We start from the raw sequence: 20,882 nt of genomic DNA, 5'->3' as shown, positions 1-20,882 counted from the left end.
GTATAAGTGTGAGGAAAACAGACTGTGTGAGCATCGGCCGGAAGGTTTGGGCTGGATCATGAACGTCATCCAGGTCAGGCTTGCGTGGCCTCGGCTGAAATGAGGGTGAGACTTCGACTTCTACAAACATTAAATAGATAAATGAATAACAGTGCAATAGTGAGCAAGCGATTGGTTGAGAGACGCAGACAGAAACAGGAGTAAAGGATGGTGGTGTGTTAGTTTTACTCACAGTCAGACACTGAGGGATCTGAGTTGGGAGGGTTTGGATTCATGAGATCCACAGGAATCTTCACTGAGGGTGGGATTTCTCTGGGTTTCTTTGACTGGGGGTAGAAGACATCGTAACAACAAACAATGCACAAACTAGCAAGTGTATATTAGAGGGGAATGTAACCAGGATCCAAAACTGATGGGTTAGGAAAAATTTACAATATTTGAGTAACTTTCAGTTTGGTGAAATAACAAAACTGTGAACTTTCTAAACCTTTCCAAACTTTAACAGTAATCAATACGTTGCTTTGCTTTTACTCTAGAAAAATAGAAAAGGTGATTTTTTGTACTAATTAAAAAAGCATGATTTTTTTTTTAATTCTAAATGTTTGTTGTGCAAAAACACAGTAATACACATGGATTTTTTTTATTTAACCATATAAATTGTATGTCAAATGGAAATAGTGAAGGAAAATTATAATTTTCACATCATGATTTAAGGAAGTGATTCTGTTAGAGTGGCTTTTCGAAGCAAAGCCACATTTCACTCACAACCGTTGTTATTTTTAGATCCTGGTTGAACAAACATCATGCAATAATATGCAAATACATGAAGTGCGCAATAAAGGGAGACTGCATTCCTAAAACAACACATGCAAGACAATGCACACATGCAGATAGAAGTGAAAAGTATTACAGTGCCTTTTCAACAACACTGTGGAGGAAGAGGAAACGCATTTGATTGGTAATGGAAACAGCGTGTGTATTATCACATGACCCATGATGTCATCTGAAGTCCCATCTCACCTCTTCATCACTGTTCTGTTCATCCGCCTTCGCTTTCTTCTTCTCTTTCTTTTTCTTCTCGTCCTCTTTCTTCTTCTTGTCTTTGTCAGGCAGGATGTCATCCAGCCAGGCCAGATTGTGCTGAGAGAAGACAAGATCCAACAGCTTCCGTACCACCATCAAACCGAGAATCTGTCAGAGGAACAACACAATCGCATAACCATCATCGCAACAACTTTCACTTTAGATGCGCTTCTTTTCCCAAAAGTTTCCTAAGAACCATTTATTCTAAGGTTCTTTATTACGTTTTTTCGTAATTTAATTTTATGGTATTTTTTATGAAAAAGGTTGGATGTCAAAGGTTCTGTGTGCGTACACCGTAAACAAATATTGGTCCTCATATAAATCCCTTTTTTCAGAGATGCTCACCATGACGGGGAAAATGATGGCAGCCATAGTGGACTTGAGGATCCAGAGGACGGCAAGACAGGTGACCTGCACCAGCGTGAAGAGATGTACACGACGCAGGGGGACGTGACGCAGGAACGCAAAATCTGGCTGGTGTTTGGCCGGCATCAGGTAAAGCTTTATCCTTTCCCAGAACTAAATAAAACAGCATCTGGTGAATTTCTAATTCTTCTTAAAGGACCATCCGACTTTGGTCAGTTGACTTTTAAGTTCAACATGAATTTCATTTTCAGATGAACTATATAACACAGCACAGAAGAGATCAGATCGAACTCAGTGTTTCGTGTACCTGAATGCCATGGAGAGATGCGACACCCATGTAGAGAAACACCCCATACAAAACAGGCATGGGGATGTACTGCATCAAAACATCATACATGTGTTTATTACCATAACATCCAAATACATGACATATAACATATAGATGAAGAATATACAGTAGATTATTCATACCTGCAGTATTGGTGCAAGAAACACTGAGACTCCAGTCAGGACAAACACTAATGTGCCCGTAAGTCTCTGCTCCCTGCGGTAAACACAAACAAACACATCAAAATTCAGAAAACCAAAAAAACATCCCCCTGTCGATTGAGATTTACCTCACACCGAGAAACTGTGGCTGCTCTCCGGGAGCGCTGGACTCGCTCTCCATCTTTAGAGAGTCAATGTGTGCGATGGAGATGACGGTGGCCGCGACGTACCACGGCAAACCCAGGAACGAGCAAACGGCCATCAGGATACCCACCCAGAACAGATCCAGATGATAACCGCAACCTTTCTGCTCCAGCGGACGGTTTGAGAGAAAACTAATTATTAATGGGTCTCCTTCAACTTTTGAATTCTTCCAGGACAATATCATCTGTCATATTACTCTGAAATAAAAACTTTCTCATCGACAAGATGCACGATTTGATGTAAATGGAGAATTATTTTTTTTAAGTATAAGAAATGATACGACGATGATCACGATTTTGAATATTGTATTTAATGCACCTTTAGTTTGTTTTCTTTACGGTTGACAATGACGGCAGTGATCTGCTGATCCATGAAGATCAGGATGGTGACCAGCATCGCAGGCACAAAGCTGGCAAGACAAATCCACCACGGGTTCTTTCCTAAAGGCAAGACGATCCAACCACGATCTGGTCGGGTGGGCTGCACATAATAGAGTTTACACAAAGATGATGAATGACAAAGAAGTTAAAAACGCACTCAGTTTTGCCAAGTACACTGGATTGAGGTTATGTTAGTATAATCATTCAGAAATATGACCAGAACATACCTTAAATTCAGTTGGGACAATCAGTTTAGGGGTTTTAAGGCCCATAAGCATATCGATACCAACAAATGTCATGATTGAGGTGAAGATTGCAAAATCACTGATGAGTTTTCGAAGCTGCACATTTACAGGAATAGAGAAAGATGGAAACAGATGCAGAAAACTAAAAGACATCAGATTTTAGAAGGACTAGTGTTTGACTCACAAAAGTGAGTCAAAAGAAGAGAAAATCAGACTGAACTGGTCTTAATTGATAAAAAAAGGTGATTTTGTATTTGGAGGTTGGATGCTAATCACATTCATTACACTTTTGTAAAACATCTTTTATGTGGGAAGAAAACTTGTGAAAGATTGGAATAGTTTTAACACAAGATGATTTTAAATATGTGATGACAGAACTTAGAATAAAAGAGAATGAAAGGGAAGCAGATTCTATTTAATGGGAATAAATGAAGAAAATGAGAGGAAAAAACATTATGGACCTTAATCTGGGTGGGCACATGCAGTTTTGGCGTCTCCAATGACATCACATAATCCAGAGAACAGAAGACCAGGATGGATATTACAATGGCAAAATCTCCTATCAGTGCACGACACTTGAGAAGAACACGAGAGGACATCACGATAAACACAACACAGATCATAAACATAGACTCGGACACACAGAACGTGTAAAAAAATGTAGAGACACAAAATAGAGGGGATTATCCCGCCTGACCTTTGTAGGAAAATATCGGCTGGCTTTGAACTTCTTGAGAGAGACGGTCATGGAGTAAGTGCCAAAGAACAAGAAGAAAGACAATAGCGCCAGATCAGGAACATATTTACAGGACTTGCCCACCAGAGACCCTCCAAACCTCACGCAGTCTTTCTTATTCAGCTGACTCCAGTCCACAGCCGAGATGTTAAACTGTGTGAAACAGATGAATTTTTTTGGTAAATTTTCTTCACTGATCTTAAGGTGTCATGCATTTTCTTCACCCTTACAAATGTTTATTTAAGTGTGTTACTATACTAACATTGTAATTTGTACATTCTTATAACGGTCATAAAAAATAATAAATAAAGATCCGTTTGTGAAAATCTTCTGTTTACTGTAACATAAACCTATGCAATCTCAGCTCACCATTGGGTAATCGGTGAAGTTGTATATGCCTAATCCAGAAGAATCATTGTGAGCCAACGATGAGACTACAAAAGAAAATACACGTAATATGTTTGTATATTGGCCAAAAAAAATCATGCAACATCACATTAAACAGATGTTCATGTAGCTGATACTCACTCCATCACACATCCCATCGAATCAAGTGTGAGCAATAAAAACACACATTGTCAAATCCATGACATTAAAGTCAACATAAAACATTTGCATAATTTAAAAAAGTAAATAAATAAACCCAGAACTTTAAGAAATAAAACAGACATGGCTGGAGAATGCAGCATTCTGATTGGCCGAGGGCTTCAGACTCACCTTGATCAGGTGGCAAGCAGTCACATCTGTATGTGGTGATGTAATCGGGTTTAAAGTCTCGATCGATGGGGTAATAGTTGAAGGTTGATGTCATTTTCTTGATGGCATCAGAGATGAAGATGAAGGAGATGAGACTGGAGAAGCCCTCCTCAGTGAAGCGGGTCATGTATTTGATGATGTAACTGGCGTCTGTGGCCACCAGAATCAGACACTGAAGACATGAGTGGAGACCGATCCACAGCCGGAGCTCCATGTAGTCAATGTCATTGTTTCTGAACACAACAACACGTTCAGATCTTTACACAGCATTTGTGTTCACAACTTTAATAAATAATACAATTTATGTTCAGGAACATTTACAGTCTGAGGTGGAACCATAGTGTTTCAAGGGTTTAAAAGCAGACACTACTTCAAGCTGGGAAAGTCTTTTTTTGCTCAAACATTTCAAATTCAATAATATGAAATATTTGACTTTTCAACCCCTGGTCTCTGGAGGTACTCTTGGTATGGAGGGAAGGTGAAAGGACGGATAGATGAACAGACAGATAGACAGACTGACCGATAAATGGACAGGCGTATAGATGAATAGACGGATGGAGGGAGGGATTAGTGGACAGATGGGCAGATGGAGAGATAGAGAGAAGGATGAATGAATAGATAGATAGAAAAAGACAGACAGATGGACGAACGGACAGATGGAGAGATGGACGTGTAGATGGACAGATAGATGGATAGACGGACGGATGGATGGATGGATGGATGAATGGACAGACAGACAGACAGATAGGCAGACGGACGGGGCCATAGATGGATGGAAAGATGGACGGCTAGATGGATGGAGAGATGGATGGATGGCGAGATTGGACGGATGGATGGATGGATAGATAGATAGAAAAAGACAGACAGATGGATGGACAGATGGAGAGTTGGACAGATAGATGGACAGGCGGACGGAGCAATAGATGGATGGACAGATGGACGGCTAGATGGATGGAGAGATGGCGAGATGGAGAGATGGACAGTTGGAGACGGACGATAGACAGACAGACAGACTTGATAGATAGATAGATAAATAGATAGATAGATAGATAAATAGATAAATAGATTAATAGATAGACAGACAGACAGACAAAAAGATTTAGATGATATTGTCCTCACTTGCTGAATTCATAGAGCAGTTTCTCAAAGATCAATATTGGTCCTGTAGAGCTGAGAATGATGAGGGGCTGACCACCAAACAAACAGAAGACAGCACCAGCCAGGGCTGTGCCCAAAAAACTCTCCATCACACCCTGAACATCAACAACAAACACACAAACTTTAAAGAAAAATGAAAACTGATAGAATGTAATGTAATGATCAGCTGAGATCTTATCAATAAATCTAAAAGGTTCATCCAACATTATCTAAACCTTTATTAAAGCTTTGGGATATCTTATAGGACCAAAAAGAATATCTATATTATATTATATGTGTATGTATGTATATTCCAGCTTGAGTGCAAGCTGTTATTTAAACAAAGCACACAAAACACTAAATAAAAGTACATGTCTATATCATCTTCTCTTAAAAAAACTAAATGACCTGGTAGTTATCTGTAGCGTCTCCCAGAAGTCCTCCAAAGGTGATGGCGTTAGTGATGCAGCCCAGATAGATGAAGAGCACAGCGGAGATGGACTGAATGTGAATACCCTCATAGATGTCACTGAGTAACCAGGGCATCTTTCTCTTGATGTCCAGCCAAAGTCCACCACAGAATCTATCAGAAACATAAACATCATACATCATACTCAAACACCGTCCAGAGACACAGACAGGCGGAGTGATTATTACCGGCCGGTGAACGCCAGCTCCTCTCCGAGTTCATGAGGAGCAGGCATCTCCTCATCTTCAGCGGATGCCGGACCTCCTCCTGCATTTCCATTGGGCTGTCCGAGTTCATTCAGAGAGAAAACCGACTTCCTGTGTAAGAGAGCAGAACTTAGGTTTGCTTAAAGCTTACTTGACCTAAGAAATGTGAAACACAATGTAAATGAATGATTTAATACCTCATTTCTGCTGAAGGTAGTTTTTTGGGAGGCTCAATGCGAATCTTTGGGTCCCATTCTCCTGGAGGAAGAACGATCACCTCATCTAAAAACTCATCGATACCTGCGATCAGATCCTCCCGGTCTCTGGCTTTATAAGCAACGTCACTGAAGAGCTGAAGATGATGATTGACAAATGTTCAGATCATTCTGTAACATTGATCCTTCAGACTAGACTATGACATGATGTTTGAAGTGTCTTACATCATCAACCATAAGAGTAGCCATGGCACGGCCAATCTCATTGTAGGATTTGGTTTTGCCATTCGGTCCCAGCAGAACAAACAGAAACCTGAGACAGAGACACATCCACCAGAGTTTTCCAATCTTTCTTAAAATTTAATAAAATTGTGACCCTGTCTCTACAAATCCAACTAAAGTCATTTTTTGTCATCTTTCTACAGAATCCAGATTTCCTTTATGTCAGGAAGAGATGCTCATTGTCTCAAAATAGCCTGGATTTCATCGACAGCCTCATAAAAAGTGTATTTAATGAACTAATTAACCCATTTTTTGACCGGATTAACAAACGAAAGCATGTGCGGAGCAGGATCTTCACCTGGTTGGTACGGGGACTTCAGTGAGACCTCCGAGTGTAGCGGCTTGAGCCAGACGGACGAATGCAACAAAGGGTTTGTCCAAAAAATCCACCTCTCCGATGAGAACGTTGGACGCCTCTGCATCTCTCGGGATCTTCTTCATGAACTTGTTTTTCAGCTAGTGGGCAGAATCACACTGTTTTTGAGAAGCTTGTGTTCACGCGACAGCAGAACATCATGCATTCATTCATAAATCATTTTCAATATGAACTTTTTGAACTATTTACATGCACACACAAACGCACACACACAAAAATATGCACACACACATGCACACGCATGCAGACATGAACAGACGGACAGGCACACACGTACACACAGGCACACACACACACACACAAAGGGGGGCACGTGGCCATGAAAGGTTCTGTGCTTATTCTCAAAATCCCCTTTTAATCTTTTAATTCTCATTTTCAAGTCACTTTCTAGTGAACAAGTGTCTTTCTATTTTGATTATTTTATTCAGACACTACAGAACCTGTCAAACAAGCCCATGAGTTGCATCAAAACAAATGAGAAAATAACTGAGAAAAAAAAGGCAAGAGACTGTCGTACCTGATCAGAGCTGGGCGTGACGGAAATATCATTCATACTGCGGCACTGAGATGGATCTGAAAAACATAAATCACGCACGTGAATCCATTTATTCCAACATTTAACAAGTGTCCAACTATGAGAAAAAGTTCATTCAGAAAGAAATGAATGTATGCTTATAATATCAGATGATAATACATTTATATATTTGACTCACACCTTAATTCAAAGGCAACTGTAAAGTCACCACATTTTAATGGACTTTTCTGATCTTAACACTGAGTTCAAACTTACAGCTTGAGTAAAATAATATTTCTGGGGTTCTGTAGTGTTCATTTAATGATGTTTTATCAGTAATACCACCAAATAGTTTGAAAAGCAGTCGTTGGTTTAGTGATCGACAAACAAACACACTAGCCACAGTTCAGAGCGAATCATAAGAAACACAGCTGAAAAAAAAACAAGTCAAGAGCTCAGGAATAATGTCTAATCCTCAGAACAATGACAGAAATTCAATCCTGCATACAAATCATATTCAACACACATCGAACTTAAAATATTTCTCGTGCTGAGGTTCTTTCTACACAGACAGAGAAGTAAGAAAAGTGCTGAGGTGTTAAAGAAGATGCAGATAAATACACCAGAGCTCAAATGTTTATACTGAATGTGTGTGTTTTTAACAAAATCAACAGTCAACAAGTGTCCAGGGTACATGAAAAAATGTTTGACCGCTGGTGTACATGAAGGTTAGTAAGAGAAGTCCAGAGACTCACGCAGTTTACTGAGACCTCCGCTCTGTCGAGAACGCAGGTCCTCAGTGGAGCGATGAAAACCTGAAGTAGAGCGAGGACTGGGGTCTGATACACACACCAGATCACACACAAAGACAGAAGAAAAGATGAAGATGAGAATCAAGAAATGAAAGAGAACGGGGAACTCTGGGACGGGTGAAGTTTACAGGGAGCGCTCACTGGGAGGACTGGATTTGCCGATGTCTGCCAGCGAGCGATGGATAGGCTTCTTGGTCTGGTGACGGTGCTTCCGCAGGAGAACGAAACTGATCTTCTCACGGATCTCTGGAGCTATAAGACCCTCCTGCACCTGCTTATCTACAATGTCATCTGGAGACAAAGAAGCAAACGTGAACATCAGCGTATAATAGATTTCCATACAAACTGAAGAACAAATGATCATAGAGTTGTATTTTATAGCTGTATATTTAATGGAATCTGTCTCATTTAAATCTTGAAGCGACATTTCAGAGGCAAAACAAAACGTCCCTGTGTGTTACTCACCCTCAAGGCATCCTGACTGAATTTGACTTTCTTCTTGAAGAAGAATAACTCATGAAGAGTTATAATACCATGTATCATTTTCCCCAGGTTTTCAACATTTTCCCAATGTCTTTTCCCCCACTCCCATTCTTTAATGGGAGTGAATGGGGCGCAATTTTTTGAAGCACCCAAAAAGTGCTCGGCACGGGTCCGTGTTCTAATGGCCTTCTGAAGTGAATCGTTGCGTTTCTTTAACATTACACAGTTGCCGTAAAAACAAGCCTCAGGTTCACGTACAGACGAGGGATAACGGAAGTAAGACATCACAGTCATAGCGCTCTTAATATGGATATTTCTCTTGATAAAGTTCATCAATATGCTTCAGAAGACCTGTGTTAAGACCTCAGATCACTTCTTTGATTGATGGATAGACATTTTGGAGCTTAAAAAATGTGCTCCCCATTCATTTCTATTCTACCGCATGGAAGAAAAATAATACGTGGTATTATAACTCCGACTGCATTGTTCTTCAAGAAGAAAGTCTGTGAGTTTAAGTAAAACATGTGGAACTTTTTTGCCTCTGAAATATCGCTTTAAGAACATCACGTGATCCAGTAAATGAGCTCTTGTGAAGCGTGATGAGCAGTGAAAGAGAAACAGACCCACGATCTGTGGAAGTGAATATCCCTCGAGGTCCAGCAGAACGCAGCCGGTCTGCAGACACGTGCGCAGTTCAAACAGACTGTGCAGAGACAGCGTGGACACGTGAGGTTTACTCCATCTCTCTCCACCCTCCTCAACCTTCTCCTCAAACTTCACCCACCTGACGCAACACAACAAGAGATGAAGCTGTTGCCGTGACAACACTCTTCACATCCCACCAGCAGACGAAAAAAACTCTTATGTTGTAATGGATTAAAAAATAATTGCAATGAGATTTTCGTTATTAAAGTTACTGTGTGTGTGTTTGGGTGTGTATGCGTGAGAATAACAGCCTTTAAGTCTGACTAATGTGTGTGAATAAGGTTGTGTGTGTGTGTGATGAATGTATGTGTGTTGTTGTGAGCGAGAGAAAGAGGCTGTGTATTGTATGTGACAGTTGTTGAGCATGTCTTGTTGTTTGTGATGAAGGTTGTGTTGTGGTTGTGTGTGTGTACAGTATGTGATGAGTGTGTGTGTGTGTGTGTATGTGTGTGCGCATATCTGTGTGATTAAGTTTGTGTCTGTGTGATGACTGTGTGATTGTTGTTGTGAGTGTGATTTAGGTGGTGTGTTGTGGTTGTGTGTGTGATAAATGTTAAGAGTGTGAAAGAGGATGTGTTGTGTACATGATAATTGTTGAGCGTGTTGTGTGTATGTGATGAATGCTGAGTGTTGTGTTTGTGTGTGATTAGGTTTTGCGGTTGTTAATTATGTTAATTATGTTAAGTGCTGTCACACTGACAGCATCTGTCAGTGTGTGTATGTGTGTGTGTGTGTGTATGTAGGTGTTGAATCTGTGAGTGCTGTGGTTGTGTGTGTGATAAATGTTAAGTGTTGTTGTGAGTGTATGAAAGAGGCTTTGTTGTGTACATGATATTTGTTGAGCATGTATTTGTGTGAGTGTCAGATGAAGGTTGTGTTGGGGTTGTGTGTATGTGATGAATCTTAAGTGTTGTGTGTGTGTGATTAGGTTTTGTGGTTGTTAAGGATGTTAAGTGTTGTGTGTGTTTGTGTTGTTGTGTTAGTGTTTGAAAGTGTACATATTAATTGTTGTGTGTGTTCATGGTAATTGTTAAGCATGTGTCATTGTGTGTGTGTATGTGTGTGTGTGTGTGTGTGTGTGTGTGTGTGTGTGTGACTGTGCTGTTGTTCTTGTGAGTGTGTGAAAGTGTACATACTTATGTGTAAATGATAATTGTTAAGCATGTGTCATTGTGTGCGTGTGCATGCGATGAATGTTGAGTGTTTGTGTGTGAGTGTGTTTGTGTTACCGGGCCGACTCTTTCCACTCCATCTCTCCTCCCTCATGCTGCAGTGTGTCCATCTCAGTGAATAGAGTGGGTGTGGGTTCATCGTCCTCTCTGAGAATGTGACGCAGTCTCTCTGCAGCGGGGGACACTGACACGTGCACACACACACACACACACAAACACACACGCTTCTTTTTTAATAAAATGCAGTCAAGCGTTTACTTTAAAATGCACCGGTGGGTATTTGATACATGTGGCAACAGATTTGATGATTCGTATGAGAAAAAGTTAAGTTAAGGGATACAGGCGGGCGATAATAGCTGGCTGTTTACACAATATCCCGCTTATTACACGACTACTTGCCACATGAGAAAAAATTTGAAATGAAATGTGAAGAAACGACATTGGTTTAATCATTTGTAAATATAATTTCACATATGTTATTAAAATAAATATCTAGGCTATATTTAATTTGTCCACAAAAGAACAATCAAATTGATTTGTTGCAGCTTGGTTCCCTTTCTGTCGGTCTCTCGACGTTGTGTCGAGAACGACAGATGGGGTTCGCCCTTGAGAACCAATCAACTCTGACTACTATAGAAAAGGCCAATGAAATTTGGCGAATGCAATTTGCATGCCGGGCTCCGCCCCCGGAAATCCGGTATAAAAGGAGGCCGGCGTGCAGCATTCACTTACCTTTTGTTCTTCAGAGCCATCGCTCATGAGTACAACTCAGGATTCAATCCTCTACAACTACACGCTGGTGCTACGACGTGTTACAGCGGATCGTCCCTTCCTGCAGCGACCTTCCCCTGGGCGTCTCGGCGGTTCCGGAGGTGTTAGAGATTTTTTCTAAAAGTCCTTTTCAGGACTGACTGAGCATTCTCCAGCGCGGCATGTCCCGCTGTTCTCTTGGGTGCGGCACCCTCATCGAGGAGGGGGATGGACACGATCGCTGCATTAGGTGTCTGGGCGTCCAGCACACTGAAGCAGCGTTCGTTGACACATCTGCCTGCACTGCGGGCAGATTGTCATTCAGAAGTTGCGGTCACGGGTGGCTGTCTTCCTACGGGAACCAGCCACCATTTCGTCTGCTACCCGGGCTGTGACATCTGTGGCTACGGCCCCGATGACCACCCACGTTAGCAGCGTTAGTGATACGGGGAACTCTGCGAACGTAAACCCGCCAGCCAAGTGCTCACGGGCCGATCGCACCCCGATTCGCTCTTCTGAACGTTCCCCAACCGGCGGTGGCATACCGTCCGGATCCTCACGCACACACTCGGAAACGATGTGTGACGTAGATGAGATGTCGCTCGCAGCATCGGAGGGAGACTGGCATCCGACTCTGCCGAATCCAAACTCCACCCCCAGCGGTCGAGTTCAGGAGGAAGCAGAAGTGATGTCATCCGTGCTAACCCGGGGATACGTGGTTCCCGAGGTCGGTGCGCGGTGCAAACCGCGCCCACCCCGGGTGCCATGTTTTTCCCGGAGGTGCATGAGGAGCTGTGTAAAACTTGGAACGCTCCACTCACGGACCGTTCCAGTGAAACCAGCTCCGGCTCCCTTACTTCCCTCGATGGTGAGGCAGCCAAGGACTGCGTCGAGATCCCCCGGGTGGAACGTCCGCCTGCGGTGCACCTGTGCCGCGGACGGCTACCACCTGGGGGGGGATCGACCACTCCTACCGTCCAAAGCACGTAAGACTTCGGCATCACTGGTGTCGAAAGCTTGCGATGTTGCGGGCCAGGCTGCCTCCTCTCTCTATGCCTTGGCCATCCTGCAGGTCCGCCAGGCCAGGGCGTTGAGAGGGCTCCACGAGGGTAAGGCCGACCCGGGTATAATGCAGGATCTCCGTGCCACCGCTGACAGCGCTCTACGGGCGACTAAGGCGGCGGCACGGGCCCTGGGTCGGACGATGTCCACGGTAGTGGTCCAGGAGAGACACCCCCGGCTATACCTTGTGCAGAAGAGTGACAGCAAGGAAGTCCGCTTTCTTGATGCACTCATCTCGCAGGGTGGGTTGTTGGTAACACCGTCGAGGACTGCGCTCAGCAGTTTTTTGACGGCGAAGCAGACCGTGGCAATTAACCACATTTTTTTCACGTCGCGACTCGGCCGCCTACAGGCCTCCGAGATCTCACGTGACGTCTGCTTCCCTGCAACCCAGGACCCTTTCGACATCGGCTCCGGTTCCTGTGCCCCCACAGGCGGCACCCCGGAAGCAGAGGTCGAGGGGGAAACCTCCACCCCGTCAGCAACCTCCTCGCGAGAAGGGACACTGACGGGAAGACCCCAGGGAGAACAACATCGGGCCCGAACCTTCACAGCCACGGCTCTGATCGGTCGGTACGGGACGACTCCTGCCTCGTCACCAAAGCCGGGCCCTTGTTAGGGCTTGGCGCCCACTTACTCACTGAGTTTTCTGTTCTCCCCGGGTTTACTTGCAGCCGATCGCACACTCCACTGGACTGTGCTCGGCGAACCGACCTCACACCCTGGCGAGGCGTGAGGTCGTACACATATGACAGCTGTCACCACTCTCAAACCGACAGTGCGTGCCGTTGTCCCGCCAGGCAGGTAAGCAGGCGGAGCAAAAACCTTCCCTCCGGGGACTCCCCGTGACATGGTTAGCTCCGCCAGCCGACGAACCACCCCCCGTGGGAATGATGAAGCAGACCGTCCCCTTGGTTACCCTGTCACAGTCCCTGGGAGCTCGAGAGCTGCCCACACTGTCTCGCTGGCTAATGAGGGCGGTCCGTCTTGGTTACTCGATCCAGTTCGCCAGAGACTCACCCAAGTTTCGGGGCATCATCTCTCCCTCTGTCAGAGGCAGGGACGCCTCCGTACTTCGGGTAGAGGTCACCACCCTTCTGGCAAAACAGGCATCGAGTTCGTCCCTCAAAACCAAGATGTTCAGTGGGTCACCACCCGCACTTCATCGTTCCCAAGAAAGACGGCGGGTTGCCCCCAAAGGCTGCGTACCCTGAACAGAGCACCTTCACAAGCTGCCATTCAGGGTGCTCACACAGAGGCGCGTCCTGACATCTATGAGGTGTCAGGATTGGTTCGTGGCAATCGACCTGAAGGACGCTTACTTTCATGTCTCGATCCTCCTCGACACCGGCCGTTCCCACGGTTCGCGTGCGAGAGGCGGGCATATCAGTACAGAGTCCTCCCTTTCGGTCTGTCCCTGACCGCCCTTTCTCCCTGAGAGGAGGAAGGCGAGCGGGTACTAAACTATCTCAGCGACTGGCCTATCTTGGCACACTCGCGAGATCTGTTATGTACACAAAGGGACCTGGTGCTCCGGCACCTAGGTCGATTGGGACTCCAGGTCAACCAAGAGAGGGGCAAGCTCTCCCCAGTGCAGAGCATCCTCTTTCTCGGTATGGAACTCAGCTCTGTCACCATGTCAGCACACCTGTCCGCAGTTGTGCCCAACCAGTGTTGAACTGTCTGAAATGAACATTTTAGGCAGACAGCGGTCCCCCTGAAACAATTCAGAGGCTCCTGGGACACATGGCGTCCTCGCGGGTTAATACCCCTCGAGTTGATGCACATGACACCGCTCCAACACTGGTTTCAGAGTCGAGTTCCGAGGAGAGCGTGGCACACCGGCAGCAGGCGCATGGTGATGCCGCCCTGCTGCCGACGCACCATAACCCCTAGTCTTTATGACTTTTTCGACGGACTCAGGTCCCTTTGAGCAGGTTATGAGGCAGGTCGTGGTGACGACTGAAGTCTCCCTGCAGGGGTGCGGTGTAGTGTGCAACGGGCACGCAGGTGGGGTGTTGGACGAACCCCCGCCTGCGCTGGCATATCAATTGCCAAGAGTTGTGGGCTATGCTACTTGCACTGAGCAGGCTACGGCCTCTCGTGCGAGACATGCACGTGCTGTTCCGAGGACAGCACTATAGCTGTAGCGAATACAGATCGTCAGGGTGGCGTTCGCACACAGCAGCTAAACACAACTTGCTCGACGCCTCCTCCGGTGGAGTCAACAGGTGACTCGTTCCCTGCAGGCCACACACCCCGGGCAAACTGAACTAGACAGCCGACGTGCTTTCTCGCCAGTTTATGCCTCGTGGAGAGTGGCGACTCCACCCCCGTGCAGTCCAGCTCATTTGGAGGCTGTTCGGGTAGGCCCAGGTAAAACCTGTTCACCTCCCGTAACACCACCATTTGCCCGCTTGATAGTCCCTGCCCTCGGCACGGATATCCTTGCGCACAGCTGGCCGCGGGATGGGCGGAAGCACACCTTCCCCCCCCAGGAGCCTTCTTGTACAGACTCTGTGCAAGGTCAGGGAGCAGGAGCACCAAGTGTTATTGGTTACACCACACCGGTCTAACCGCACTTGGCCTCAGAGCCGATGCTCTGGACAGCGACTCCCCCTGAACCATTCCCCTGACAGAGGACCTGCTCTCTCAGGGGAAGGACACGTTCTGGCATCCCAGATCAGACCTCTGGAACACCCATGTCTGGTCTCTAGACGGGACGAGAAGATCCTAAGATGGCTACTCCCCCTATACGGCTGAGACCATCACCCAGGCTAGGGCCCCATCTACTAGGCGGTTACACGCCTCTAGACGGTGCCTCTTCTCGTCCTGGTGTCTTTCTCAACGAGAAAGACCCACTGAGGTGCTTGATCAGGATTGTGTTCCCCTCCTCACGAGACTGGAGACTAACATCTCCCTTCCACACTGAAAGTGTATGTAGTCGCTATTGCCACTCATCACGACTCAGTCGGTGGAAAGTTTCTAGGGCAACACGACCTGGTCACCAGGTTCCTAAGCAGCGAGAGGGCGGAATCCGCCTCATCTCCGCTCCATACCCTCTTGGGACCCTAAGTGGTCCTGGGGAGCCTCAGGGCCCCCCAAAGAGCCCCTCGGAGGTTCCGATCTTCCTCATAGAGTAAGACGGCCCTCCTGACGGCGCTCACTTCCTTCAAGAGGGTAGGGGACCACCGAGCATCCTCCGTGTCCCTGGATTGCCTTAAACTCGGCCCTGGAAACTCTCACGTTATCTTGAGACCCAGGCCCGGATGCGTGCCCAAGAAGTTCCCATTACTCCCTCCGGGGCCAAGTGGTGAACTTGCAGGCGCTCCCCATGGGGGAGGAAGACCCAACCCGATTAGTGTTGTGTCCAGTACGTACTGGACCGCACGCAGAGCTCTGAAGCTCTGACCAGCTCCGTGTCTGTTGGAGGACAGCAGAAGGGGAAGGCTGTCTCCAAACAGAGGCTGGCGCACTGGGTCGTGGACGCCGTTACGACGGCATCCCGATCTCAGAATCTCCCATGCCCATTGGCAGTGAGGGCTCACTCCACACGGAGTTTAGCCACCTCCTGGACACTGGCAGAAGCGCCTCTCTAGCAGACATCTGTAGAGCTGCGGGTTGGGCTATGCCCAAACACCTTCGCAAGGGTTAACAACCTTCGCGTAAACCCGGTGTCAGCCCACGTCCTGCGTGGCGACATGTAGGACTGGCATCCGGGGGGGCGTATGCCTGCGAAAGCACCTTTCCACCCTCTAACAGGTTGGGTCAGTGTGCTATTTACCTTTTCTTCTTACCCGAACACATCGCTAAGAAACTGGTACCTCACCAGCCTCCCTTCTTACCCAGACACTGGTTAAGAATAGGCATTCCATCCATCACCAAACAAGCACCCCCTGGGGGCTGGCTGGGCAGAGCAGCCTTCCCCCTTAGGCCGGGATACCATGTGAGCTATCACAGATAGCTCTAACCGGACCTAGTGCTACCGGACGTCTGTAACACCCCCTCCGTGGGCTGTTCCGTCTGATGTATCCTCATGAGAATGGTTCCCACTCCTGGTAACCCATGAGCTTCCCCAGGTGGGCCTCCACCTCGCGGTTAACTACTCAGTCCGCACGTTCCATGCGTTCTCCTCCAAGGACGAGACCATACCTATATCCACCATATTCCTCCCCACGGGTAGGAGGTGGCCTCTGTAGCGCTTCTCTGATTAAGAGTCGCGCTTACCCGGTGTAAACTGATCTGGACGGCCTCTCGCCTATAGAGAGCTAAGGCCCCGTCCGTGAAAGTTACCGGTCAGGGCTGTACCCATCTTTCTCCAAGAAAGCTCTGGAACCCCCCGACCACCACACTGGAAGGTTACAGTCTCACGAAAGCTTCGAGATGACACGCCCAGGCTTGTTACCGTCGCTTCGCTAGAGATTGTGACGCGATACAGCGTTGTGGCGTTTTCCATAGGCAACCCCATCTGTCGTTCTCGACACAACGTCGAGAGACCGACAGAAAGGGAACGTCTTGGTTACGTATGTAACCTCAGTTCCCTGATGGAGGGAACGAGACGTTGTGTCCCTTATGCCACGAACACGTATCGTATTCTGCTGCAGTTTGAGAGGTCTCAGGCTCTTCAGAACAAAGGTAAGTGAATGCTGCACGCCGGCCTCCTTTTATACCGGATTTCCGGGGGCGGAGCCCGGCATGCAAATTGCATTCGCCAAATTTCATTGGCCTTTTCTATAGTAGTCAGAGTTGATTGGTTCTCAAGGGCGAACCCCATCTGTCGTTCTCGACACAACGTCTCGTTCCCTCCATCAGGGAACTGAGGTTACATACGTAACCAAGACGTTACCGTGAGTAATTCGTTTTGAGAGGTTTTTATCTGGGACAAACGAACCGGCAAATATCGCGACTGGCCAATCAGAATCAAGCATTCCAACGAGCCGTGTGATAAACAAACTTAATGATACTTTTGGGATCATTCATGTGAAAGCAGAAACACAGAAGTCTACTGGAGCACATGATGTGAACTGACCGTCATCTGACCTGCTTCAAAATGAAAGGTGAACATGAGGCATCGGATCATCCGCACATCATTCACACGTCATCTAAACTAAACCACAATCTGATTTCTTCCTGACGAAATCAAACACTTTCACATCCTCTGAATCACCTCACATCCACATCCCTTCAGTTTCAAACTCAATTTACACAACCCAAAGAACTGAATCTGAACGATCTGTCCTCAGATCAGTGTAAATGTTGTAAATGTGCGATCATCACATATCAAAAGATCTTTCCTAATGACATCAAAAATTTTGACTTTATATTTCGCTGTGAAACTGAGAATCTGTGCTCACAAGTCAAACATCTTGTTGTTCTCTCAGGATTTCAGGCTTTTCTTTGGATTATCAGCATGTGTTTTTCTCCACATAATCCCTCTCACACCAAAGGAAAATCACAAATATGTAGAATGCGTACAACACAGCAGCTTATCAACAGATTATACATTTTTCTAACTTTGGTTGGTCGATCACAGATGGTCTATTCTTCTGAGATCAAGAAGAGTCTAGAAATAAACAGTCTAACAAGGTCTATACAGTCTAACTCTACGTTCGGTTGGACAAAATGTCTTTAAAGTAGGAAGAGGTTCTACAGAATCAAAAATAAAGAAATAGTTATATTAGAAACCTTTCAGTGAAACGTTCTTTAGTTAACCAAAATAACCTGTGTTAGGCATCGCTTTGAAGAAATCTGTATTTTTAAGAGTGTAGAATAAATGGACTTTGACCAAAAACTACAAAGAGAAAGTACAATGGAGAAAAGAATGAGAAAGTTATAAAAAGTGAGAGAATAAGAGCGTGAGATGAGAAGGTACCTGTACATGTGCTCAACAGTGTGTTCTGAGACTCCAGACTGGAAGTCAAAGACTGAATTGAGTCTTGAATATGAAAAGACGACCCAGAGCGTTCCTCAGCCATTCTTCACTCACCGTTCCAGAAATATCCAACAGACTCTCTGAATGACCCTGACCACCTGAGCTCTGTGTCTGCTGTGCGTTTAACTCATTTTGTTATATGCATGAGTTATGAAAGTCTCGGTTCTTAAACCTCCTCACACTGACTGAGAACTGAAGCAGGGTAAAAGAGGGTAAAGTACCTCACACATGAAAGACCTTACAAGAGTTTTCCCCTCCTCCAGCTTTACTGAGCATACAGTACAACTCTCTCTGTCTCTCTCTCTCACTTTAGAAGAATAAAATCAGAAGTTTGATGTGAAATTGTTTCGGTTTAAAAACATGATCAAAGCAATAGGACAGATTTAATTTATTTTACAATACGATAACACTGCAAAAAAGGACATTCTTACTGTATGAGTCTAAAATCGAGGTACATTTAGTTGACCAGAGAAGTGACGTAAGATATTTAGTCTTGCTTTATCAAAGAAAATATAAGAATAAGGGAAATGTATGTTTAAACCTCTTAACTGTCGGAGCCCTTTTTGAGCCAACACATAAAAACGCATGTTGGAACTAAAATGGCGGTAACTCATGAATTCTTTGGAATACAGACTTACGGTTGGCCTCGTTTGAAAAAAGAAAAGTAGCTGATTATTGCAACAACAACAAAAAATGTAAGGTATGTTGTTAGGGTTATTGTAAAAATAAATAAGAAAAGTTTATTTTTCTTTTATTAAAAAATACGGGTCGCAAAAGGATAACAAATCTAAGCACACTCTTTATAAAAATAATAAATTACTCTCCCTTCATAAATTATAAAAAAAAGAAATCTGTATTCTAGAGTCTTAGACATTTCCAATGATATATAGTTTGTCATGATTCGATTAAAAGATAAAAGCACAATATTGAAGCAAACTTCGGTGTCCCGTATACGGAACGGGTGACAGGTAACAGGCTACAAAAAGGAAAAAATCTCCCAATGGGGTGAGAAATATCATCTTGAATTCAGCTTGATCTTTTTCTTAGGTACCTAATGTGAGTTTATTTTTCTTGGCACATATTTTTGCTTGTTTTAAACATACATTTCCCTAAAATTTATAAAAAATTCCCTTAAAAATTCTCTTATATTTTCTGTCATAAAATAAGACTAAATAATATCTTAGGTCACTTTTCTGGTCAAGAAAATGTATCTTGATTTAAGAATGTTAAGATGTATGTACTATGAAACAGACAAAATTCTTAGTAAGAGTGCCATTTGTTTATGTTTTTATTTCAACACAGTGGCTTATAATAATGTAATTTGCTCAGCTGTTGATAAATCTTTATTTTTATAATTATTTTGTATTGGAGTAATGTTACGCGTGTTGTTATGATTGTTGTATTGTAATTGTGCTGTGTATATTAAAACTTAAAAATAAATGCTTGTTTAAAAAACAGAAAATTATCCCCCTTTCATACATATTATGCATTTTATTTCAATAATATATTTGATTGATGGTTTAGCATAAGCTATTTGACACATAAATGAATATTTAAGGCTGTACAGGTTTTTACAGGTACAGTTCACTGCAGTTTTATGTTGTAAACTCTCTCAGAACAAGAGCAGTTTATGTTTTGTTCAAGTTTGAACTTAATGTGTATATCAGTAAAGTGTTCTCTTACTGACGGAGTTGATGTCTGTGAGCAGCTCATTTGAATCCCGCTCTTCATCAGGCTCACATGCTTCCTCTCGATCCGTGTGCTCGTGACGACTGTGCCGTCTGTCACGACTGTCCCGGTCGTGTGAATGACGTGATGTGTGCCGGTGACGCCTGCGCTTCCTCCTGTTGCCCTGTGACACCGGAACACCAATGTAGACGGATTCTAGAAAAGACAGAGAAACATCTATGAGCTTCAGCTTCACACAGACACACAAAGTCTTTACAACATGCAATACATCTGCTGAGAAACACATGCAAAAACTAATCTTCACCCACCGTCTTCATCCTCACAGCGTTTACCATGTGAGGATACCATCCTCACACCGTGACCACTTCTTCTGCTCCCGTGCCAGTCATGATCCATACTGAGAAAAAACACACAAAAGAGTCTAACTATGAGTATATCACATTTACATAAACACATACATAGAAAGATATATTTTTGTTGTGTTGGTTTTCAACATTCTTCAAAAAAACAAAAATTGGGTTCTATGAATAAATGATGAAAGAATTTTCAGTTTTGCCCAAACAATACATTTAATAGTGTAAATTATTTTAATGAATGAAACATATTTGCATACATTACTTAATTGAGCAGTTACAGTAGCCAATCAAATCAAGGTCTGAGGTCTTTCAATCTGCATATGTGATGTTATTCATGGTCTCCGTTTCAGTGACCGTGAGAGGACCTCAGAGGAACCATCACATGAGATCAATCTCTCTATCGCTGATGGGGAAGGAAAACCCAATGCAGAGGTTTAATTATCTGTCTCTCACACACGCACAC

General features: G+C 44.6%; 1 protein-coding gene across 1 annotated transcript; it reads right to left on the bottom strand.

The window, feature by feature from the left end:
* Window positions 1–224: 224 nt before the first annotated feature.
* slc4a5b (solute carrier family 4 member 5b) lies at window positions 225–20,459 on the bottom strand. Its single transcript, XM_056736400.1, has 25 exons — window positions 20,372–20,459; window positions 20,058–20,258; window positions 10,688–10,814; window positions 9,377–9,537; window positions 8,412–8,561; window positions 8,214–8,297; window positions 7,462–7,517; window positions 6,867–7,024; window positions 6,512–6,599; window positions 6,269–6,423; window positions 6,054–6,182; window positions 5,805–5,979; window positions 5,379–5,512; window positions 4,221–4,492; window positions 3,873–3,937; window positions 3,465–3,656; window positions 3,229–3,342; window positions 2,750–2,863; window positions 2,461–2,622; window positions 2,067–2,245; window positions 1,921–1,993; window positions 1,757–1,825; window positions 1,429–1,602; window positions 1,021–1,191; window positions 225–326 (listed from the first exon to the last, which is right to left on the bottom strand). Exons 1-25 carry the CDS (start codon window positions 20,457–20,459, stop codon window positions 225–227), a joined length of 3,393 nt encoding a protein of 1,130 aa, XP_056592378.1.
* Between the last annotated feature and the right edge of the window lie 423 nt (window positions 20,460–20,882).

This window comes from Triplophysa dalaica, chromosome 22 (assembly GCF_015846415.1).
Source record: "Triplophysa dalaica isolate WHDGS20190420 chromosome 22, ASM1584641v1, whole genome shotgun sequence".
Lineage (NCBI taxonomy): Eukaryota > Metazoa > Chordata > Actinopteri > Cypriniformes > Nemacheilidae > Triplophysa > Triplophysa dalaica.
This window is presented reverse-complemented; position numbering and strand designations above follow the sequence as displayed.